We start from the raw sequence: 26,445 nt of genomic DNA, 5'->3' as shown, positions 1-26,445 counted from the left end.
CCAATATTAAAAATTTAATGAAATTTTCCGCTGTTTTCTATTGAGTTTTTGGGCTGAAAAATCCTTATTCAGGTACAAAAAAGTTCTGAAAGATTGATAAGAATTTTTTAAACCACAAGTCTCAAAGTCTATTTTTTGTATTTGAAATATAGCCTAATAAAAAGGTTTAAAATGTTAAAATCGAGAAGGAAAAAAAAGAAATCCCAACCTTTATCTCAAGTGCAAAGAATATTTTTCATAATTCATTTTTACGCCGATAAATTCCAGCTTGAACTCCAACTCCAAATCTCTAACCAACGTGCGGAAATCATGCAAACACCACGTGTTTTCGCTACCCTCCGACAGATGGCCAGCTAGCGGAACATTCTGATTGGAATGCACCACGCGATCGTTTTCAAGGGCATGTCGGACTCCACAGTACTTTCGAGTAAATGAAGTGGTTTTTTCCTGTAAAATGTTGCTTATTATAAATTTTTAAACAATCCAAATCTTTCAAAATAACAGTAAAATCAAGGTGTGTTAAAAAATTACAATATGTTCTTAAATTAGCCCCGGCTTCCCTATGTCTCAAAGAACAAAAATGAACCAACATTCATGAACGGCCGAGTCGAATGAACTCCCGGCCCGGGACAGCTGACACGCGCTGTCAAACGTCAAAACAGGCTCCGCCGCGGAATCCACGTTTGTTGCCGTCCGGCTAGCTTTTCTCCTCCTCGCGTATTAAGTGCCGATCCGCGTTAAAAAGTTTCGCGTGTGATTTTTTAGGTGATTAGCGGCCCCGATTTAGCACGTCCTAAGGTGAGTCCGGACCGGTGGCCAATGCTGGACGGTTGAATCAACAGGAAGTGATGATTTCAGCTGGTTCGGGGCGGGTTTGTTTTGGTTTTGTTTCGACCGAAGTAAGGTTAGAAATTGGCAAATGTTTCCGCTCGCTGTGAGCTCGGAAGGGGGCGGCTGGGAGTTCCATTTTTGGATGAAATTTGGGACGAAGCTTGCCGGCTTAAACGCGGCATATTTTGTGGATTTTGGTTGGATGTTCTATTGGATATGATATCGGTTAGTTGGTTAGTTGCAGCAATTGTGTATTAGGTGAAGTTTTAAAAGAAATCAATAAATCATTACTGAATAAGTAATGATACCAAGATCAATATTAACTAACTGTTCAGCAAAAATGCAAAATAGTTATGTCGTAGACATAACCAGAATTGCGTTGGATAACGTAATTTACCTTGTAAGTTATGCTTGTTTAGAATTCAGGAACTTGAATTTAAATTATTTGAGAAACACTAATTGTGCTATAAAATTGCAAAGTTCTTATAGTTCACATCTCAGTTTAGGATACAAGCATTGGCAAATTTTATGCATCCTAGGTACTTCAAACGAAAAAAACATGCATCCTAGGTACTTAATGTTTAAAATAATACTAAGAATTCGTATTCTCATCCAAATTGCCAGTGTATTGCAATGCTTACCTCCTCCTTCATATGCAACAGCTGAAGCCACAACAAAATTCCTTGTTGAAACTTCTCCGGATTCAAATTCAATGAATTTGTAAATCCAAAAATAATTTCAACTTAGTAATCTTCACTTTGAATTTTTAAACCACATTTTTTACACTCCACTTGATTCAAATTACAAAATCTGAGATTTTCTTCCCGTCATTCTGTAATTTGGAATCCTGTAGTTCATGTACGAACTTTATAATTAGACTATTATTCTTTCAAATGCAATTATTTCTTTTTCTCAAATTAAACAGTCTTAGCGAACTCAACGCACTGAAACACGACCGTTACCGAGGTTACCGTCAAAATTTTTAATCACTAATATTTACCTGGGGTCCCAGATATTTACATTTTGGAGTTACTTTTCAAGTAAAGATCGAAAAACAAATGCGCGCCAAAAATCTAGAGTAAGCTACACTCTGAACTCAGAAAACCAAAATTATCAGATATTGCCAACTTTTCACAGTATGACAGATCGAAAATTTTACACGCTCATTTGAAAAAAACTAGTCTTTGAGTTTTTTTTTACTAATATTCCATTCGAAATTTATCATGAATTTTGTTTTGTATGAAAATCGCAAAAAGGGTCATAAAGCCAAATGTATTTTTTTATGTACACAGGGTGGCGAAGTCGGGAAGAGGGAGCGGCCGTGGCTGACTGGTTACGGTGTTCGCTTTGTAAGCGAATGGTTCTGGGTTCGATTCCCATCTGCTCCCAACGAGAAAGTTAAGTACACAGAATTTGAAATGATGAATATGAACGAAAAATCAAAGTCGCTCGAGGCGGGGTTCGATCTTCCGTCCTTTGGGTTGGTAAGCAAAAATGCTAACCACTAGGCCATGACGACTTGGTAAGCTTGGTCTGGAATTAGGACTACTGTTACAGAGAGCGAGTTGTGGCGCTATAACCACGGCAAATAGTGTCCAGGGCATTCGTGGAAATACAATGTCCCATCCCAGAGGGTCCCGGAGTACCAAACCTTCTTAGCATGGTGCTCCCAACGAATACAACCAAATCTCGGAGCGTATGGTGGTTAGGGTGCGCCACAAAAGCAAAAAGTTGAGCTAGATTGGATAGGCGGGCAGAATATCATAGTTTTATATCCCCTGAAGCTCTCCTGAAAATTTCAGCCAATTCGGTTGAGAATTCGAGGTGCCCACTCGATTTCAATTTTGTATTGGATTTTGGATCCGTTAGTATGGGGAAAACGACACTTTTACACTTTATTGCCCTAAAATTCCAAAATTGAACCAAATAAAATTCTGTGCGAGCTGTTTATAGATTTTTTTATGGGGAACAACTTTGTAGAACATCGCGAAACGATCTGAGCAGAACTGGCTTAGTTATAAGTGGTTTAAGTCAAATGGTTTTTCCAGGGTTAACCTCAGGATTAAAGTATAGCCTTTTTATCAAAACGGTCACTATGATCAAAGAAACAAAACTGTCTGACAGGTGAAAAACTTGTTTTCATTTGTTGGAAACACAAACCTGGGCGAAGGTTAGCCAAGACAACCGGTTCGCGAATACCGATGAGGGCAAACAGATCAAACCATCTCCACACAATAATAACAAAAAAAATCAAAGAGATCAGGACAGGTGCGCCGACGTTGGTGGGGGCTCCCCCAAAATGTTAACCCTTTCCCTTGGCGAGATAGGCTGCCTCCCATGTACCCCACATACTCAGTCAGAACTCGGCGCCGCTGGATCAGGATCGAGATGACCGGAGATGGCAGTTTTGTTTATGATTTCGTGTAATCAAAAGCAATAAAATTTTCAGAAAGCAAAGCTCATGTAATTTTTTCTGCTACAGCTCTCTTGATTTTTAATTAATCCAGATGTTAAAATTAAACTTTTACAATGCGATGGCGTCACGCTTTGTATTTCGTCGATATCTGGGCCCAGTTTGCTTAAGTTTGCAAAAAAATATGTGTTGATCCAGAAAAATTGGCAAAATCAAAAACGGAAAGCCCTCGCATAAGACTTATTTATTAAAAAAGGTTAAAGCTGCATATATTTATTTGTTAAAAAATGACCACAACCTGAGAAAAAAATTATTTATTTCTTTTTTAGTTTCAAATACAATAAGAGTATTTAACTCTAAACAGAAATGAAACAGGATTGCTGTCATTAACGCACGGTTCCATCACGGCTTCGTTCCCGTGAGCTTCTTCGATGTTGGTCACGGTTAGTTCGAGGCTTCGGGTCGGGTTCGCATTGGTCATATTGAACATCCGTTAAAAGTTGCATGACTACTGATTTTTCTCTAAATTCGTCCGAGTTACATTTCTGAGTTTGGGCCACGGATCCCATATTGTGTGGAGATGGTTTGATCTGTTTGCCCCCATCGGTATTCACGAACCGGTTGTCTTGGCTAACCTTCGCCCAGGTTGGTTTCAAACGAATCTCATCTCCCGCCATACTGCCAACCCGCTCCTAAATTGGCACTCTGTTCCATTTCCATAAGTTCCTGCTGTTATAACCGTGGCTAGAAAGAAAGGAAGGAAGGAACTGATGGTAAAAACGTTGAAAATCCTCCGGAAATTATCGACACTTACCTCAATTTCGACACGAATTTAGTTTGTGTTTCCAACAAATGAAAACAAGTTTTTCACCTGTCAGACAGTTTTGTTTCTTTGATCATAGTGACCGTTTTGATAAAAAGGCTATACTTTAATCCTGAGGTTAACCCTGGAAAAACCATTTGACTTAAACCACTTATAACTAAGCCAGTTCTGCTCAGATCGTTTCGCGATGTTCTACAAAGTTGTTCCCCATAAAAAAATCTATAAACAGCTCGCACAGAATTTTATTTGGTTCAATTTTGGAATTTTAGGGCAATAAAGTGTAAAAAGTGTCGTTTTCCCCATACTAACGGATCCAAAATCCAATACAAAATTGAAATCGAGTGGGCACCTCGAATTCTCAACCGAATTGGCTGAAATTTTCAGGAGAGCTTCAGGGGATATAAAACTATGATATTCTGCCCGCCTATCCAATCTAGCTCAACTTTTTGCTTTTGTGGCGCACCCTAATGGTGGTGTGTCCCCACGCTTCTTCCTCCCCTGTCGATTCAGAATTGTGTTGTTGTTCGAACACTCAGTGCTCAAACTCAACCTAATTACGAGTCATCTCTGCGATACGGCTTTACGCAGTAGGCCTGGCCGCTTTAACGCTTGTGATGTTTCAATGCATTCCGATGCAATGGTGCACTGCAAATGTTAATAAATGACAAGAAGAGTGCTAGGCGTCATCTAACCTAAGGCACTCTCCAGGATCCCTTCGAAAGATTGGCTGCGCTAGGGTCTGATTAGATTAGATTAGATTAGTACACAGGGTGGCGAAGTCGGGAAGTTGAGAAAAAGTCGGGAATTCGCTAAAATCTACGAAAAATCGGGAAAAACGGGGAATTGGTGATTTTTCGTTAGAAAGTCGGGAAAAGTATAGAATTCCAAGCAGGTGTACCCCATTTGGCATAATGGACATTTGGCATAACAGGTTTTCAAGAAGGATGTTTGGCATAATTGGTCCAAGACATCAGGGACGTTTGGCATAATGGACATTTGGCATAATGGACGTTTGGCATAACTCGTTCAAAACCATCAAGGACGTTTGGCATAATTATTGTAGCATTTTTTGTTTTGTTAAATTAGTATTTATTTTTTGTAAAGAATAATAACTTATAGCTTTTTTCCTATTTTCTAAACAGATAATTTTACTTTAAAAGATTTTTTTTTTTTTCAAAATATCAAGTATCTATTTTCTTGCAATGGATGTGATTTTTCCCTAGTTTGGAATATTTCTTAATAAAGCTTTAAATGCATTTTTTCATATTTTTTTTATTTTTTTAGAAAGAGTTTATACAGTATTAAGATTTTTCTCCATTTAAAATGCTTTGCAGCTAATTTTTTGTATTAAATTTTTCCTTCTTTTATTTTAATTTCATCTAACAAAGAGATGTAAGTTTTGCCAGTCTTTAAATATTTTGCAATAAAGATTTATACTATTTTCCCTCCTTTTTTTAATTCAACCTAAAGAATGTATGTAAGAAAAGAAGGCATAATCTCTCAAAAGATGCTCAGTTTGTGTTTTTTGGTCAATATTTTGCAATTATTGTTTTTATGCAATTTTCCCTTCTTTAATATTCGACCTAAATTAGGGATGTGCATTTTTTTTCTTTAAATATGTTACAAATGAGTTATGAAAGTTATGAAACTTTCCCTTCTTTTATTTTAAATTTAACTTTTAGAAGGGAAAATCTCTAAAAAAATACTTTTGGAATATTTGACAATTGAGTTTGTTCCCTTCTTGTATATGAAATCAACTTATAGTAGGAAAAGTCTCTTTAAAGATTCACATTTTGCCACTCTTTAAATGTTTGAAAATCGTATTATTTTAATGTTTTTCACCTACCTCTATTCAAAAAATCTATTTAATTAGCGATTATTTTTTTAACAATTGTCACTTCTTTAAGATAAGCTTTGTCTAAATACAAGAAGGGAAAATTGTATAAACAACTTTATTGCAAAAAATAAAGCAACAGTCAAAAAATGTGCTAAAATGATAGAAATGTTTAAAGAGAACATCTATAAGAGAATCTCCCTTCTTCAAGTTGAATATAAAAAAGATGGAAAAATTGCATAAAAAAACATTATTGCAAAATATTTAAAGAAAGGCTAAATCGACATCCCTTCAGCCAAAATACAGGGTTGAGTTATTCTATTAAAGGTCCCTGGTTCAATTCCCGTAGACTACACATTTTGTTTTGATGGATGAACTTTTCCTTGAAATGGACTCGATGGCATAATTTTCTCGGTCATCTACAACTGTGTTCTCTGTGTCTGTAAATCTTACCGCTACTCTCTTGTCGGACGAGTGCTGTCCAGTTCTGGGTTATTTAGATTGAATTCGAAAAAAATAAGGGAAACATGTGAATTTATTTAGAGATTTTTCCTTCTTCAAGTTAAATTATGATCAAAAGAAGGGAAAATTACATTATAACAGCTTAATTGTCAAAGATTTGAAGAGGTTTTTTCATCTTTAGGTTGAATTTCATATAAAAGAAGAGAAAATTTTATTTAAAAAAAACATTGCTAATTATATTGATTAGGGAAAAATGTAAAGCTAACAAGAGATATTTCCTTCTTTAAACTTAATTTTCAATAAAAATATCAAAATTTCATTAAAAAGATTTATTGTGAATTATTCAAAAAGGAAACTTTTTACTTTTGGGGAAAAATAAAACAAAAATAATCTAGTAATAATTATGCCCAACGTCCATTACGCCAACATTTATTATGCCAAATGACCATTATGCCAAACGTCCTTGATTGTTTTGGAACGAGTTATGCCAAACGTCCATTATGCCAAATGTCCATTATGCCAAACGTCCCTAATGTCTTGGAACAATTATGCCAAACGTCCTTCTTGAAAACCCGTTATGCCAAATGTCCATTATGCCAAATGGGGTACACCCATTCCAAGCATCCTTGTTTGAAAAATGTTTTCCAACTCTTGAATAATTTTAAAATATTAATTTCACCTTATTCGTCATTAGCATCTAACTTTGAATTTCGGGTTCATTTAACCATTTCAATCTATATGGGAATGAAAGGCTATTTAAGACCTACTACATTGAAAATCTTTAAAAATTTTGAATGATGATGGTGGCATACATTTGACCCAATTTTTTATAATACTTTTTATGAATCAACAGATTGTTTAATTCCGACGATTACATCAGCGTACAGTTATGTTTCTGTTTAATTTTGCTAAATTGCTTAAAGAGTTTTTGCTTAAAAAATGGTTTCACTTCAAGTAAGAAATAAATATTTTTTGAGGTTCTGGAAAAGTCGGGAATTTGAAAATGGAATTTGAGTAGTCACCCTGTCAGGGTGGCCACTCAAGTCGGGAAAAAGTTCGGAATTCGCTAAAATCCGCCAAAAATCGGGAAAAAGTCGGGAATTTGTGTTTTTTTGTCAGAAAGTCGGGAATCCTAAGCACTCATCTGCTTGATTTTTTTTTCTAATTCTTGAATAATGTTGTTATATTTTGTACAATTGTCAAATTAAATTCACTCAATTCTTCATTAGTACCGTCATCAGGGGTGACATTGGGTCTAGGGGGTGAGATTGGGTCATACAAAATGCTGAAAATTGTAAGACCCGATCTCACCCCCAGACCCAATGTCACCCCTGATGACGGTAACTTACTTTAAATTTAGGGTTTTTTTTTAATTATTTTTATTTTTCAAACAATTACCTCTCGTTCTTACTCTAACTTAAAACATCAACTAAGTTAATGAAAAACTAATTTAAAATTGAGCCTAATTTTAATGATTGTGGCAAGCATAAACGTATGATTCTATTTCATTTTATCATATCGATTGAATATTTAGACAAAAACAGATTCCAACTTGAGTTTTTTGTGTGAGTTTTTTTCGTGGTTAATATTTTTAATTGTTGAACTAAATTCAAAAAGTCATTTCAAATATTTTTTTTTGTTTTTCAAATGATTCCCTTGAACTTTTTTGTAAGGTAAATTACTCTACACAAAGCTTAATTTTCAGTTATCGGAAAACTCTCAACTTCCCCCTCCTGATGCCCTATATCTTCCGGTGGTTTTTTGTATGCAATACTAGTTCGGCCACTACCCTTTTTCCACAAGAAACCGGACTTGGACTGACTTGAGGCCGCGTCCCCCACCTTGCTCCGTAAAACGAAAACGAAAGCGAAATTTCTGTAATAAATAATTTTAAATATTTTTTTTCGGGAAAGAGAAAGCAGATTCTGATGCAATCAATCCAGCTTCTGTGTTTTGAATGTGTTGGTTAATTTTTGACTAGATAGCCTCATGAAATTGTGACTAAAGTACGGGTTTGTATCCATGAGTGCACTTTGACGAGTTTTGGGTAAAGCGGTATACGCACTTCGGATGGAACCGGTCAAGAAAAAAATCAAATGGGCAGCAACGGCAGCGAAAGCAAGCCAGAGAGGGTGAAGAAAGGCCTCAAGAATTCGTTATCTCTCCTTTGTTCTGCTGTTCGTAAAGCCATTTCATGATCCCTTTTCTTGGGAGGTGCGTATTGGCCTTGAGATTGTATTTTTTGCTTACACTCAAAACCAGAACTACTCTTATTACCTATTCAAAAACCAGTGGTAAAATTGCTTTTTATTAAATTCGAGCCACCTTGGGGACGTTTCGAACTTTTGAACGTTTAGCAAAGAAAAATGAACAAAAGTTAGTGTACTTATATACAAAAAGTCCGCACTTTTAAATGTAGTAAAACCGAACAAATTTTCAACTTCAAAACAAAATGAATCATTGGTCCACATAATAGTTTTAATTTTATTCCAGCTAGTTTTGCCAGCTTTTGCAATAAAAGTTGAATACTTTTTAGTGTTACAGTATTTTTTCATTGTGTGTGACGACGAGTGAAGTAAGAAAAAGGTGATTCTGATTGATAACAAGGATTAATTTTTATAAAAGCTAAATAAATTTTCTGTAAATATTTTTTTATTTAACAAAAAATTTATGACGCTTACTAGGCCTAGTGAATAAATATAATTTAACCCAAAAATGATGAACTTCTCGTCACAGTGTAATGATGCAAACAATGATCGAGCTGTCACAGCCCTGCGAAATATGTTGGCTGGCATATCGGGCGGTTTGTAAAAAAAAATCAGCTAGAAGACGCCTGACAAAAAACTTTTGCTGGAAAGAGATAGAAAATCTGATGCAAGCAAACCCGCAGATGTCATGTAAACATACTTTGAATGTGTTGGTTAATTTCTGACTAGAAAACCTTGTTTTGCAAATATGAATCATTTTAAAAAATGTTCCAAGAAATTTTTATTATGTAAAAAAAAAGTTTGAAATCATATTTCAATTTATTTTTGTCTCTCCCTCCCTTTCAGCCATGCCCCCGAAGAAGGTCCAGGAGCCGGAGGTGAAGCCGCTGATTGGTCGCATCGGCACCAACCTGCGCATCGGCATCGTCGGCGTGCCGAACGTGGGCAAGTCGACCTTCTTCAACGTGCTGACCAAGAGTGCGGCCCCGGCGGAAAACTTCCCCTTCTGCACGATCGACCCCAACGAGAACAGGTAGGACAGGTCGCTCTCGCTTATTTAATTAGCCCCAACAGCAGCAGCAAAAGTCACCTTTTTCGGAAATTTTCCCTCCTCGCAGAGCGCTCATTTGCATATCAAAGGTGAAAATTCGAACGTTTTTCGTTTTCGATTCGATTCGCTTCTGAAGCTGGTGCACCCTTAATTAAAGGGCCCCTCCGGGGCCTGCTGATTGGCGTCCAAAAAAGAAAGCCCGAAGCGTGAAGGCCACCATTTTGGAAAATACTCCGAGCACCGTTAATTAAAAACTGGAGGTTTTTCGCATTCGCAATTAAATTGTATTATTGGTCACGTTTTTTGACTTTGTCTTTGAGCGTGCGAAAGCAACCTGTTATCAATTCATTAAACGTCATTTTTGGGAGTCGGGGAAATCATTTGAGACTAAATGCTCAGGTTAAATTGCTACGTCGAAATAATACTATGCAATTTAACTTGAAAATTTCCGAAAAATGTCTAAAATCAAAAAAAATATAAACCTGGATGTTTTTCAAAATTTCTTAATTTTTTTAGATTTTAAAATTCTTCAATTTTATAAAAGATAATAATAAAAAAATCAAAATTCTTGGTTTTTTTTATTTTTTATTTTTTTTTTAATTTTCAAAATAAAAAAAAATAACAGTTTTAATTGTTTTTGAAATTCTTAAAAGTTCTAAAAATTTTAATTTTGATGAAATTTAAAAAAAAAAGTTCTTACAAATTTTCAATTCTTTAAATTCTAGGAATTCTTGAAATTTTCTTAATTCTAAAAATTCTTTAAGGTGAAATTCTTTAAATTCTTTAAATTCTTTAAATTCTTTAAATTCTTTAAATTCTTTAAATTCTTTAAATTCTTTAAATTCTTTAAATTCTTTAAATTCTTTAAATTCTTTAAATTCTTTAAATTCTTTAAATTCTTTAAATTCTTTAAATTCTTTAAATTCTTTAAATTCTTTAAATTCTTTAAATTCTTTAAATTCTTTAAATTCTTTAAATTCTTTAAATTCTTTAAATTCATTAAATTCTTTAAATTCTTTAAATTCTTTAAATTCTTTAAATTCTTTAAATTCTTTAAATTCTTTAAATTCTTTAAATTCTTTAAATTTTTTAAATTCTTTAAATTCTTTAAATTCTTTAAATTCTTTAAATTCTTTAAATTCTTTAAATTCTTTAAATTCTTTAAATTCTTTAAATTCTTTAAATTCTTTAAATTCTTTAAATTCTTTAAATTCTTTAAATTCTTTAAATTCTTTAAATTCTTTAAATTCTTTAAATTCTTTAAATTCTTTAAATTCTTTAAATTCTTTAAATTCTTTAAATTCTTTAAATTCTTTAAATTCTTTAAATTCTTTAAATTCTTTAAATTCTTTAAATTCTTTAAATTCTTTAAATTCTTTAAATTCTTTAAATTCTTTAAATTCTTTAAATTCTTTAAATTCTTTAAATTCTTTAAATTCTTTAAATTCTTTAAATTCTTTGAATTCTTTAAATTCTTTAAATTCTTTAAATTCTTTAAATTCTTTAAATTCTTTGAATTTTTTAAATTTTTTAAATTCTTTAAATTCTTTAAATTCTTTAAATTCTTTAAATTCTTTAAATTCTTTAAATTCTTTAAATTCTTTAAATTCTTTAAATTCTTTAAATTCTTTAAATTCTTGAAATTCTTGAAATTCTTGAAATTCTTGAAATTCTTGAAATTCTTGAAATTCTTGAAATTCTTGAAATTCTTGAAATTCTTGAAATTCTTGAAATTCTTGAAATTCTTGAAATTCTTGAAATTCTGAAAATTCTTGAAATTCTTGAAATTCTTGAAATTCTTAAAATTCTTGAAATTCTTGAAATTCTTGAAATTCTTGAAATTCTTGAAATTCTCGAAATTCTTGAAATTCTTGAAATTCTTGAAATTGGGTACTAAAGCCCTATGTAAATTTTTATGTACAACGGTAAAAAACACGATTAAAAACCATTTCTAATCACTTTTTTTCATTTTAACGCAAAAAATTTTTATGACAAGACAACATTTTTTCGATGGATCTACTATGGTCCCCTTGGAACGAGCTGTCAAGTAGGAGCTTTTCTGTCAAGAAGGACCGCGCGGTTAATTTTTCAAAATTGATTTAAAAATCCATTTTCAACTCTTTGTGGTCGTACAAAGGGTCATTGTACTCAGAAAAATAAGCTTTATCGCTTTAAACAATAATATCACCAATCTAAGCTTCATTTTAGGACCCAATTCTTGAAATTCTTGAAATTCTTGAAATTCTTGAAATTCTTGAAATTCTTAAAATTCTTGAAATTCTTGAAATTCTTAAAATTCTTAAAATTCTTAAAATTCTTAAAATTCTTGAAATTCTTGAAATTCTTGAAATTCTTAAAATTCTTGAAATTGTTAAAATGCTTAAAATTCTTGAAATTCTTTAAATTCTTTAAATTCTTTAAATTCTTTAAATTCTTTGAATTTTTTAAATTTTTTAAATTCTTTAAATTCTTTAAATTCTTTAAATTCTTTAAATTCTTTAAATTCTTTAAATTCTTTAAATTCTTTAAATTCTTTAAATTCTTTAAATTCTTTTAATTCTTTAAATTTTTTAAATTCTTTAAATTCTTTAAATTCTTTAAATTCTTTAAATTCTTTAAATTCTTTAAATTCTTTCAATTCTTTCAATTCTTTCAATTCTTTAAATTCTGTAAATTCTTTAAATTTTTTAAATTCTTTAAATTCTTTAAATTCTTTAAATTCTTTAAATTCTTTAAATTCTTTAAATTCTTAAAATTCTTAAAATTCTTGAAATTCTTGAAATTCTTGAAATTCTTGAAATTCTTGAAATTCTTGAAATTCTTGAAATTCTTAAAATTCTTTAAATTCTTTAAATTCTTTGAATTCTTTAAATTCTTTAAATTCTTTAAATTCTTTAAATTCTTTAAATTCTTGAAATTCTTGAAACTCTTATGTTCTTTAAGTTCTTTAAACTCTCCAAATTCTTTAAATACTTAAAAATCTTCTTTTTTTATTTCCTAAAATTTTGAAAAATTCAAAAAATTTTAGGTTCTTAAAATATGTTTTAAGATTCCTAATGTTCTAAAAATTCTTAATGTTCTTAAAATTTCTATAAATTCTAAAAAATTTTAAATTCTTAAATTTTTTTCAAAAATTTCAAGTTTCAATATTTCCAGGAATTCTTGAAATTCTTGAAACTCTCCAAATTCTTTAAATTATAAAGATATTTTCATTCTTTTATTCTAGAAAATTTTACAGCTGTTAAAATTTTTAGGTTTTTAAAATACTTTAAGTTCATTAAATTCTTATTTTTTTAACTTTCTTAAAATGTTTAAAAGTTTAAAATTCCTTGAAGTCTTAAAATTATTAAATTTTTAATGTTAAATGTTTTTAAACAAGTAAAAAATGGATTTTAAAAATGTTTAATATTTTTATTTTATTATTTGCTTTTTAAAAATAAATAAATTTAAAATTAAAATAAAATCAGAAATTATAAAATTTTTGAATTGCGCAAATCGAATTTAAAGAAATCAAACTATTAAAATATGTTTTTTAATAGAAAATGAAAAAAATTATTCCTAAGTAAATATTACACTTTAAAAATTCTTCAAAAAAAAACATAAATTTTAAAATTTAAAATGTTTACGGCTCAATAACTCGGAAATTCAAATTTTTGAATTTAAAAAAACCTTAAATTTAGAAATTCTTAAGTACAAATAAAATCTCATAAACACTAGCGTGTCCAGCTCTTTGAGGAAGGGGGGGCAATATTATGGACGTTTTGAAAAATATGTCATTTGTGGACATCCCCTGACCAAATTTAGAACAAATTTCTGAGGCATTTTTAGATAATCGATAAATGTTCAATTTATTCAATTTTAAAACGAATGGTTTTTCAGATTTATTGATCGGTAATTTGTTAGATTTTCAACGTTTAATATGCATATTTTGGGAAACTTTCTGCCCTCTTCAATAAAAATTGTTTTGAAAATTTTAAATCAAGCCTAACAATTATAAAGGCCAAAACTGAATATTTTCGCCCCTTTTAAAATGTGACAAGCAATTTTAAAAAAATATTTACGTTCATATTTCCAAATAATTAAACTTTCAAGCATAAATTCCATCCTTCCAATGTTTTCCATAATTGCCTAAAATAAGAATTGCAAATATTTTCCTTTTCCCCTCCTCACCAATCCCCCTTTTCCGATCCCTTAAAATTTCCAACCTAGCGTGCTAAAAGCTAATAAAATGCAAAACTTGACCAGAAAACACGAAAACAAGCTCCCCTTCATTAAATGCTGCATTTCACGATGGCCGCGGCACCATCTTCGTCCTCGCCCCCATCGTCCCCTTCACGGAACGGTGGGCCAATTGTCACCGATTCCGGGGCGCAGGCTACTGAAATACGCAAATTACGTAGCTCCCTCCGTCCTCAAGGGTGAATGTGCGAGCGATGCACTTTAGCGCAACATTAAACTGGCAAAATTACGCAAAACAGCGGACTTTGGCGAAAAAAAGTACAAAAATTAATGAAAATAATGACCATTTGTCGATGATGGCCAAAAGTTGGGCGCCGGAGGCGATCCGGTGGCCGGCGGACATTCTCTTTCGCGCGGACTGTTGTTTTGCGCGGGATAATGATACGTAATTGCGGTTGCACAAATTCTACTTTTGCATATTTTAAACATTAACTTTGTAACATCTTGTTCTTTTTTTTCCAGGGTACCGGTTCCCGATGCGCGGTACGATTACCTGTGCGAGTACCACAAACCGGCGAGGTGAGTAAGAATAGAATTAAATGATTTTATGTATTTTAACATTATCACCCCTAAAACAAATGCAAATATCCTCCACAAAACAAAATCTCAATAAAATTGTTATTTACATTTTTTCGACTCAACCCTCAAACGTCTAACCAAACCAATTCGGAAAGAGATCCGACCCGATAGCAGATTTGGTAGTAAGGTTACTGCTTGCAAAATCCCATAAGGCTTTCTAGTCAGAAATTTACCAATACATTTAAAGTGTATTTACAAGACATCTGGGGGTTTGTTTGCATCAGATTTGCTATCTCTGTCCAGCAAAAGTTTTTTTTTTGTCAGGCGACTTCTAGCTGTTTTATTTTCAACTGTCCGCCCGATATGTCAGCCATCATATTTCGCAGGGACTGATGTGACAGCTCGATCTCGATGTGTTTGCATCAGGACACTGTGACGAGAAATTCGTCATTTTTGGGTTAAATTGTGTTTTTTTTCACTCGGGGATATGGCAACCCTATTCCGACCTAAGCAAACTGACAACAGTCGACATGAGCACGGTTGTCAAATGAGAGCCCACAACAAAAGCACTAACTGTCAAATGGTAGCCCATAACAAATCATTGTTTGGGTTTTTGATTTTCAAATTTGAAACACGTGCATTGTATTGCTGATGGTAAATTCTATCATATCATTGGAGATTCCATCCCAATATTGGCTGAAAATTCATATCGAAAAAAGTGATTTTTCTGTTTACCTTTTTTTGCTTTTTTTCTTTGGGTCGATAAACAGTGCACCCGTACACTAAGAATCGGCATTACACAGTTTTCAGTTTGGTTTTACACATTTGCATGGTACTTTTTAGCTTAACCAGGATAACACACTTTGTGTTACCAATATGTATAATACTGATTCTTAGTGTTTGTTATCTGAACTTCCAAGATGGTGGCTTCTTCGCTACCCCCTGTTTTCACTGGACCTAGAAGGTCTTATTGGCTGATGCACGAAGTGATTTGTTTACCTTTTTTGGTGCCTTCCGCAAACGTCAAACCATACAAAATTGCTGGCGGATCTTTTCCGGGAGGAATCCGGAAAAAGATCCGGCAGCAATTTGTATTGATTTGACGTTTGCTGAGGTTGGCAAAAAGTTTGTTTATGTTACTGCTTGCGAAAAACAATGTGCCGCTAGATTTGTGCGGTGAAATGATTCAAAAAAGATGTAGGTGGTTATTTAAGCGTTAAGTGCTTGTCATGACGATTAAAATGCGACTCAAATCTGAGTAAAATGTACGCAGAAATGATTTGTTTTGTATGATCTTTTATCAGGCATTAAATTGTTTGTTTACTTTTTATTTGTCAAATCGCGGTGGAACCGAGGGAAGGACGCTTTCAAAAGTTATTTGGGAATTGGGTACTAAAGCCCTATGTTAATTTTTATGTACAACGGTAAAAAACACGATTAAAAACCATTTCTGATCACTTTTTTTTTTATTTTAATGCAAATATTTTTTTGACAAGACAACATTTTTTCGATGGATCAACTAAGGTCCCCTTGGAACGAGCTGTCAAGTAGGAGCTTTTCTGTCAAGAAGGACCGCGAGGTTAATTTTTCAAAATTGATTTAAAAATCCATTTTTAACTCTTTGTGGTCGTACAAAGGGTCATTGTACTCAGAAAAATAAGCTTTATCGCTGTAAACAATAATATCAGCAATCTAAGCTTCATTTTAGGACCCAATTAAAAAAAAAGTCAATAAAAATAACAATAGGTCAAATCCTCTACCAGGCGTTTTTTTGTTGTTTTTGTTGATCTTCCGTTGTTCCCAGGATCTTGCCGGATCTCATTGTGCTGAATATTGCTGGCAACTTTGTCCACGTTACTTTCAGCAGGGCTGTTGGCTGATGCACGAAGTGATTTGTTTACCTTTTTTGTGGTACCCACCGCAAACGTCAAACCATACCAAATTGCTGCCGGATCTTTTCGGGGAGAGATCCGGAAAAAAGATCCGGCAGCAATTTGTATTGATTTGACGTTTGCTAAAAGTTTGATTATGTTCTGCTTGCAAAAGAAAATACATTGTGGACCTGATTGTGGAAAAAAACTCCTCCGATATCAAAATACATTCAAACTCTGTCTTCAACTACTTCGAAACTCGTTATGATTGAGAAAATCGTAGCTACCGGCAATGTTTCCACCCCAGAGTACCACCAGTTAAGAGTTCATAGCGCAAATCGCTACCATTATCCGGACTTAATCCTTGCTCGTAGGTATTTTGCAACAATGTTCTCGCAAGTTATGCGTATACGTCCAACTAGAAACCATCGCTCTCTGTAAGAGCAAAGTAGATCGAGTCCGATATCTTAAGCACATCCTTCGAGCGTGTCATTATCCTTCATTACCCCGTCATCAGACTACGAAGTTGTCCTTCTTTCCGCGAAGGTTTACCATCCCGGGAGTTTGAAAAGTTCTTCGAACCCGTCCCGTCATAGCAAATTCTGCGCCGAGGCTTCTTTTAATGGGGTGGAGAAATTGGAGAAAATAATGACGATCATTATGGCCACACTCACGCGCAGAATGGGAGGAGGAGGATCGATTGATCTTATCGCGGGTCGATCGATCGGCCGTGCCGTTGTTGGGACCCCGGGGGCGCTGATCGTTGTCGAGAGAGGTATCCCGCAACACCCGGTCGGACTACGCGGTGGTGCTAGATGGGTTGAGCTAAATTTTGTGTTGTTATTTTCAGTGAATATTACATTTGAAAAATCAGACTGATTTTTTTTACAATGCCCTTTCCTTCGTTTTGACGTTTGAGCGATGGTTACCGATGAAATATTTCAAACAAATCAAAAGCTTCCGCAATTCAACAAGATTCCACGAGACATACGCGTCACCATCGGCAACGCCAAATTAGGCAGCAGATTAAAGGGCACGACGGTCACGGATATCTGTCGCGATCCGAAGGACGCCAGCGCAGCTGTCAAGTGACCACTTGTTGTTCCCCCCCTAAAGGTTCAACTCTAGGGTGCGCAGCGTCAGCGGCTGGGCACAAATTTATTATTATCATTATCGTGGATCGTATAAATAAGGAAAAGCTGTAATTCTATATAATATTGTATTCAATTACGGCGCAGTCGTTCGCCCTGCCCGGATCGGTCCGTTCCGTTCGAAAAGAAAACTGCAGGTTGTTGTTTGGAAAGGATTCGTCTTGGCACTAGCGGGGTACTACTTCACCACACCCTTTTCTTAATGCTGCACGATATGAAGTGAGAACTGTGTACAACATGGAATTTCGCCAACAGCTTCTGGACTTTGCGCGCTCGCTGTGAAATGATAGTGATTGATGTCGTGCGTACGTCCTTGCGGACGTTTGAAATGTTTCAATTTGTTGAACGGATTGCGTCGAACCAGAATGTGTGTTTAAAATTAACTGATGAAATATTTCATGCACCCTCAGTTTAAATCACTCAGTTTACGTCAAAACGGAACCTATTCAGAAATGAGGCATCTGTCAAATTTGATTGAATACTGACTAAAATTCACTCAAAACTGACAGATGTCCCTTTTACTCTTTTCTGAGTAGGTTCGGTTTTGACGAAAACGGATTGATTTGAAACTAGTCAGTGGGAAATTGACTACTGTTTTGCTTCATTTGTCGGACTGTCTAGAAGATCGATGAAACATTTCATCAAACATCTACCTTTACCATTGCAGACATTGTTTTCGTCAACCAACAACCTGGCAAACGCAAGGCTTCTGAGCAATTAAACGTCCTCGACGAATCGCCCGGACGCTACCGTGCTTGGTGTGCGCACATAACCAAATCGTTGAATATTTACGCAGCCTGGGCCAACCCCACCATGATCTTGATGATCACGTTCAGCACCGTATACTTTAAAGGTAGCCAGCATCACGGTGCGCACACCACGAGAACCCTGCAATTGCGCACTTGATCCGCGCACTTTCTTCCCTCCTCGGAGAGACGCACCACGATAATGATCATCATCGTCGGCGGCGTCGAGACGTTCTGGACGGATCACGCAGAATGTATTAAAATCTGTTAAGTGGCCCCTGGTCCTGGGATGCGTTCCAAAACCGAGGCGCGCAGGACGACCTCTCGGTTGGGCTGCTGCGGGCACTGCACACTATCATTATCATTATTGGGAATTATGACGATAATCAAAGTGATTAAGTATTTAAATTCGCCATTAATATCTGGTCTATAAACGTGGAGTTTGAACCACAGAGATTCGAGGAATTTGCCTGCCAAGTTGGTTGCGCACGGAGATTTGCGTACATACTTGATGCAAAACGTGCCAGGTTGGAAAGGATGAAATCGTTTACTTAGAACGTGATGGAGTTTTATGCAAATTTGGCCGAAATTTTGGGTTGAAAATTGGTCCGGGAAATCGTTGTCTGGAGTTGAGGAACCCCTTGCGGTTACTTTAATTGAGCGTTTAATTTCAATTTCAGATTATTTTTTTTTATTTCCAAATCATTTTTTTCAAAAAAATTGTAGAAGTGTCTTCCCCCTCGGCTAAAGGTTAAACTTCAACCATGATCTGAGTAAGTTCTCAGCAACGTGTACGTGATGACGTCATCATTTCGTGCGGTTGAGAATCCGTTAGCGCGCGCTCGATTTCTTTTCCAACGATTGTCAACGCTAACTTTGATCTGCACGATGACAACAACCGGCAACAGTAAGAACTTTATCAAAATTTTACAAAACTTCTTAAAAAACAACTCAAATTTCTTAAACCAGCACCGAGTCCGAAACCCGACGCCGGGCTCTTCATCATCCTGCCCGAGCGCGAACCGACCCTGGCCCACCGGATGTTGGTGTACGTGCACAGCCGGGGCGCCATTGCCAGGGCGCGGGGTCTCGCCTTCTGGGAGATGTTCCGGCGCGCGAACCGGGACGTGCGCCAGCTCAAACCGTCCGAGTTGCGGTTCATGTTCTTCGCGGAGGTGCTGCACGAGCCGGACTACTGCGACGAGCCGACCTTCTACGACGGGTGGTACGACGAGGATCAACGCCAGCTGATCGAAGGTGGTCATGAGGGTTGAGTTTGTTAAGATTAAATTTGGTTAAGTTTGAAACGTGTGCATTTCGAGTAAAGTTGGCTACTAAAGATTAAAAAACAGTTTTTTTTCGGTAGTGGAGCAATTTAAATAAAGTAGGGGAAATTCTCGTATGTTTGGCAGGTCAAGCACTCGCTCCTAATTCCATCCAATTTGCTGATTTTCACTATTTAAACAACTAATTTTGCAAAACTTTTGATAGAAACTTGCTTGCTCACTTCTTATTGAGCTATTTATCACTCGATTTCAGTTGAAAACGCTTTTAATTAGCTTTATTTGAATGTCAAAGTTCTGACCTGCCAACATTAGAGGCACGCTGGAATTAGATGCTGTTCCCCTAATAAGTTGTAAAATAAAAAAATGAGAAGATACAGAGCGGATTCGTTAATTCGAATTTCGCTACTTAGAATGTCCACTAATTTGAATGCTCGCTAATTCGAACGTATTCTAATCTAATCTAATCTAATCTAACACAAACGCAGCCAGTCCGATGAAAGCATGCTGGAAAGTCTTGTGATTAGATTACGCCCCAAGCACTTTTCTTGTCAATATTAATAATTGCCATACATCCGAGATCACCCGAAAATGTAATACAACAATTAAAGCGGCCAGCCCTACTGCGTTGTGTTTACCGCAGAGAGGATTCTGTGAACGGATCACATTCCACAGAATCTACAGGGGAGGAAGGATGCGTGGACATACCGTACCAAACGCTCCGGATCAGTTAGGTGTGGTGTGTTAGTGGATCAGTTAGGTAGTGGTGTGTTTGGCAGATAATTATATTTTCAGGGGGAAGTGGAATTGGGCAAAATGGGATTAAGGAATGGAAAAGTGTGGAAGGGGTAGGAGGGCTATTGAATTTATAGTATAATGCTATAAGGGAATATAATCATTTAGCAAATAATGATGGAAAGCTCTCACCAAGAATCAGCAAATCTTAAAATCTTTGAAAGACACAGCCAGATTGTGTCCCAACCTGCAGCTCCTAAGTTCTTAGGAGCCGCCAATCCGGCCGCATCAAATCAACCAAGATTTCCTCGTCATCTGCGCGATTGAGGCTCTATCCCAGGTCAGCGACGTCTTCCCGGACATGCAGCAACGCAACGCGAATCCCGGATATCTCCACCATCTCCACCTTGTCCACTGCCACTCACAAGTTCGTCTAGAACTAGCCGATAAGAATTTGACGGAAATCCTCAGAAGACGAAAAAAACGCGGAGCGAAAAATCAAACAAACCGCTCGCTAATTCGAACGTATTCGAATTAAAAACCACTCAACCGTCAAAATCAACTGTCAAACTGATGTTGACATTTTAACACCATTGTTCGAAAATTTCCGAACACGTGGTTTCAAGCTTTTGACAGCTGTCAGTCGTTTTAATTAGCGGATTCGCATGCAGTTCCATTCGAGTTAGCGAATCCGCTCTGTAGTAGAGGGTTAATATCTAGGACCACGATTAAAAATGTGTTCTCATCATTTGATCACATCCAATCGTCAATATTTCTTAGACAAAATTGCAGGATATTTTTAAATTCTCAAATCGCTTCGAAGTCTTCGACAAAGTTGTAGGTCATCGATTATCCGAAAGCTTGTATGGAACTTCGGATAATCAAATCCAGAAAAAAAATCCTTGCTTTGAACATCAAATTCGAGTTCTGCGACCCGATTTTAGTAAAATTTTAGTATTTGTTTGCCAATTAAATTACAAAATACATTTTTTTTAACTTATAGGGAGCGTTCTTTTATTACTTAAACAACATAGACCTAAACATGTTAAAAATGGTTATAAAGGCATGGAAATTCATTTTACGTTGTTTTCAGTTGATTGCACTTAAAATTTCATTTGTATCTATTTGAAAATAAGACAAAGGAAACAGAAATTACGAAATTCACTTATTCAAAAAACATAAAAAATTTCTTCCGAAAATTGAAAAAAAATTGAGATATTCAAAATTACAAAAAAAAATCTTAGATTAAAAATACCATGAATTCCAAGATTCCAAAATTCCAAAATAAAAAAATGCATATATTCAGCAAATCATGAATTGAAATTTTGGAAGAAAAAATTAAATCAATTAAACAAATAGAATTACAAAATAATAATGCCTAAATAAAATAATGTATTGTATATGTTGTTCAGTCTGCGAAGACGGTGTGATTGTCTTTTTTTTTTGCCCTATTTTGGGTCTACCAAACATAATTTATAGAAGTGCACTTCACCAAATCTGGCAAGAACCTGCCACTTGAGAATGGTACGTGCTGTCATTATCTTCATTTTGGTGGGCAAAACAAAGCAATCAATATATCCCCCTTCTTGTTTTTAACCAACCAGAATCAATCAGAAGGTAGGTCGAAAATAGACACATTGACGGTCGGATCCTAGGAGCTACAGGCCCAAAACAGGGACAAAAAATATTTTAGATAACTCATTTTTAAATCTTTCTTAAATCGAATTTAACCAAATAGCGTTAAATTTTTACTGCTTTCACCAAGTATCTGTGGGTATCGAACATAGCGGAATTTTGCATTATTTTTCACTTCATTAGAGTTTTATTTTGTTAAAAACTAGAATTTTCACAAAATACCGTATTTTTTGAAAATAATGTAATTTTCTAAATTTGCAATATGGGTATTAAACGAATCGATATTTTGTATACTTTTCCATTGATTTAGAGTTTTTTTCTTAGACTAAAATTTTCACAAAAAACCGTATTTTTCGAAAATACTCAAATTTTCAGAATATGCAATATGAGTATCGAACAAACTGAATTTTTGCATGCCTCAAACATACATTCAAATGTTGTATGCTTCATTTAAAAAAATTCTGCGTTTGATACCCATATATATTGCAAATTAGAGAGTAGTATTTAAAAAAAAATACGATATTTTGTGAAACTTTAGTGATTTACAACAAAAATAAAAAAGTGAAAATGCATTCAAAATGCTTCCTTTTCGAATTTTGAAAGTTTTCAAAAAATACAGTGTGTGTTGTGAAAATTTGAATGTTTCAAGAAAAAAAGCTCTAATAAACTGAAAACGCATATCAAATATCTCTTCGTTTGATACCCAAATTTGAGTATTTAAAAAAAAAACTAGTGAAGTGAAAAAGCATAAAAAATTTCGCTTCGTTAAAAAAAAATTTAATTATTTTAGAAAAAATACGGTATTTTGCGAAAATTTTAAAATTTTCAACTAAAAATCCCATATAGAAAAAAGCATACAAAATTTCGCTTCATTTAATACCCATATTGCAAATTTTGAAAATTTGAGTATTTTAGAAAAAATACGGTATTTTGCGAAAATTATAGTATTTAAAAAAACTCTAATGACATACCAAATTTCGTTTCGTTTATTACCCATATTGCAAATTTTGAAAATTTGAGTATTTTAGAAAAATACGGTTTTTTTGTGAAAATTATAGTATTTTCAGAAAAAAAATCTAATAAAGTGAAAAAGCATACACAATTTCTCTTCGTTTAGTGCCCATATTGCAATTTTTTAAAATTTGAGTACTTTTGAAAAAATAGTTCTTTTGTGAACAATTTTGAGAATTTCTTGAGTTTTTTTTTTTTAAAAAAAAGGTCCAAAAAATTATTTTTTTAGTTTTTGCTTTTTGGGTGTTTTTTAATACTCCTGACTCAAGGCGTTTTCAAAAACACCCAAAAAGCAAAAAACTGGAAATTTGGTTTATTGGACCATTTAAAAAAACTCCAGATTTATACTTTGAAACTTATTTTCAAAAAATATATTCTTAGTGAAAGCATTGAAATTTTAACATAATTTGGTTTAGATTTTTGCCGTTAGAATAATTTAAATAACGATAACGATAGCCACGATAATTTTATCGTTAACAACCTTGATCAAACTAAAAGTGCGCTCTGCTTAGTAGGCCCAAATTTGGGACAAATACCTTAATTTCAAAAAATAAAAAGAGAAAACTTATAAATAAAATAAAATATAAAAAAAAAATCAGAAATGAAAAAAATAATAAAATAATGGTCAATCATAGGAAAATTTATGAATTCAATAGTGGCAAATAAAATCTAAAATTCGAAAATTTATAAAATCAAACCTTAAAAGTTTTAAAATTGAATAACTTTGTAAATTAAAAATTCAAATAATCTGAATTTTAAATTCAAAAATCAAGGCATTTCACAAATTTAAAAACTGTCCGTACACACTCGATTATCCTCGTCAAAATGTAACTACGGGTAATCGAATCACAAAAAAAATCATCCTAAGTTAAAGGAATATGTATTTGTAATTGGAGATGATGGCATTTAAATACTTTAAAATTTAATAATTTTAGAATTTTAAAATTTTCGTTTTTTATCAGAGTTTTATTTTAGAGAATTTTAGAATTTTCGATTTTTTATATTTTTGTCTATAGTTTTGATTTTAGGAAATTTTAAATTAAAAATTCTTCAATTTATGAATTCCAGCAAAACAGTGTAAAAAGGCCAATGTCAGTTTATAAACACAGAGTCTATCCAATCGCACATTGTTTATCTGGAATTTGGGAATTCTTTTATTTTGACTTTTGATACCTTTAAAATTGATTTTTGAAATGTTTTTTTTTGTCCGTTCAACTGTCAGCATTTTTTAAGAAAGGCTTTTTTCGCTTACAGGGAAGGGCATTCACGTTATGAAACGGAAATTTGCGGATATCAGTCAAACATGTTGTTCTAACATTTTGAAGAGACAAATGAAAAAGCAAGCTTGGAGGCAGGGTTTACTGATATGCTTTTATTTCGTTACATCGTTTATTTGAACTTTTTTTTTTCTTGGGAATAAATTATTCGCTACTTTGACATGTGAATCAAAACTTTTACCAAAACCTTAAAATCATTACATGTTTTTAAACATAGCACAAAAGCAAAAAATAGCAAATCAAAAAGACACAGAAAACCCCATCAACCCTTCTCAATCCTCCTCCCCCTGCTCCCTCACCCACCGATCGTACCAAACCCGCTCCGCCGTCAGTCGCATCTCCGGCTTCTGGCACAGCAGCGCCACCACCAGCACCCTGGCCCCCACCGACAGCTGCGCCGACGGAGTCGCAAACTCCCCGCGCAAAATCCCGCAAAACGTTTCCGCCCGGTTGGCCCCTCGGAAGGGCGTCCGCCCCACCAGCATCTCGTACAGAACCACTCCGGCGGCCCACATGTCCAGCTGGGTTGTGACGCGCACCCGTTTGAGCATTTCCGGCGCCAGGTACTCCTCGGTGCCACAGAACACGGTGCAGGCGGACGCATCCCGCTCCGGGACGGCCCAGCCAAAGTCGGCCAGCTTGAGGATGTTGCGGGGGCCGAGCAGCAGGTTTTCCGGCTTGACGTCCCGGTGGATGATGCCGAGGGTGTGGATGTAGTCGAGACCGGCGGCTAGCATTCGTAGGAAGCGGGCGGAAAGTGGTTCCGGGAGGGTTTTGGACGGGGCTAGGGTTTTGAGGAGGTTGGCAAGGGTGCCGTTTGGGGCGAACTCCAGGACCAGGTATATCCGGTGGCGGTCGTCGAAGTGGTCAAACAGGCGGCAAACGTTTTGGTGGGTGAGGCCGAATTGAAGTTCCGTTTCGCGCTGGATCTGGTTTGAGAGGGAAGAAATTAGCCCATGCAGCAAAAGTAGCTTGAACTCAAAGTTGATCGAGTTTGACGCAACGTGTAGCTTCAACATATCTCAATATTTTCGTCTTACCTGTAGGGTGCACTTCCGTTGTTCAACCATCCGCTTATCCACCGCCTTAATGGCCACCACGATTCCGGTCCGTCGCTCCTGCACCGCGTACACAATCCCGAACGCTCCCCGACCCAGCTTCCCTCTCGAGAAGTCGTCCGTACTCCAAGCGCAACCACCTTCCTCATTATTGGCCGGAGACAGCGCCAGATCATCCGTCTCACAGAAAGACCTCCCACAAAGATTTCCCCGCAACAGCTCCTCCCACTCGACCCAGGACAACGACCCGGGTTCCGTTTGTCCCTCGTAACAGCCCACCGAACCCACTCCCACTAGCTTATCCGGCGCGTCGCCGTCGTCATCATCGTCCAGACACTCGTAAATCTCGGACCACTTGCTGGCGTAGTAAAAGTAGCCAAAGTCGGGCCAGTTTTCACCCTCCTCCACCACGGTGAAGAGTCGGCCGGTCATGATTTTGGCGCGCACTTCCGGAGAGATGAAGTTTTTGAGGACGCCATCGTCCTCGGAGGCGGTTGAAGGGGTCCGGTACGGGTCGTAGGAGCCGTAGAGGTTTAAACTGGACATGGTCAGGGGGGAATTTGTCTGGATCTGGAATGGAAGTTCCGTCAGAAAAAATCTTCCTCAATTTAGTCTAAATTTAGTCAACTTACCACAGTTAAAGATGATTTCGATGCTGACCGGAAAGACCTGGCGGAGGATTTCTTACACGCAAAACGGACATTAGGTATAAATTCCTAATTTTTAGGTATAATCGAACCTGACTGCAATAAGTTATTTTATTACTAATCGGCTATTAGTAATAAAATTACTAATAGCGTTTTAGTACGAGAATTCCTATATTTTAGGTATAATTGTAGAACCAAAATACCTTAATTTTAGGTATTTTCTGGAAAAGTGAGGGGACCAAAATTACTAATATTTAGGTATAATCCAAGATGGCGGACCATGATTATTCCTTATTTCTAAGTATATATACCTAAATTTGAGTTATTTTCTGGAAAAGTGAGGGATCCAAAATTGCTGATATTTAGGTATAATCCAAGATAGCGGACCATTATTATTCCTAATTTCTAGGTATAAATACCTAAATTTGAGGTATTTTTTGGAAAAGTGAGAAATCCAAAATTACTGATATTCAGGTATAATCCAAGATGGCGGACCATTATTATTCCTAATTTCTAGGTATAAATACCTAAATTTGAGGTATTTTCTGGAAAAGTGAGGGATCCAAAATTACTGATATTTAGGTATAATCCAAGATGGCGGACCATGATTATTCCTTATTTCTAGGTATAAATACCTAAATTTGAGGTATTT

General features: G+C 35.2%; 1 protein-coding gene across 1 annotated transcript in view; it reads left to right on the top strand.

Annotated features, from left to right (window-relative positions):
* Positions 1-639: 639 nt before the first annotated feature.
* LOC6036983 (obg-like ATPase 1) overlaps positions 640-26,445 on the top strand; it is a 51,114-nt gene continuing 25,308 nt past the window's right edge. Inside the window, exons 1-3 of the mRNA XM_038256724.1 lie at positions 640-798; positions 9,417-9,603; positions 14,323-14,379. Coding sequence (XP_038112652.1) covers positions 9,419-9,603; positions 14,323-14,379 — 242 coding nt within the window. The 5' untranslated portion in view covers positions 640-798; positions 9,417-9,418. The remainder of the gene's footprint in view (positions 799-9,416; positions 9,604-14,322; positions 14,380-26,445) is intronic.

The sequence above is a fragment of the Culex quinquefasciatus genome, chromosome 1 (genome assembly GCF_015732765.1).
Source record: "Culex quinquefasciatus strain JHB chromosome 1, VPISU_Cqui_1.0_pri_paternal, whole genome shotgun sequence".
NCBI lineage: Eukaryota > Metazoa > Arthropoda > Insecta > Diptera > Culicidae > Culex > Culex quinquefasciatus.
This window is presented reverse-complemented; position numbering and strand designations above follow the sequence as displayed.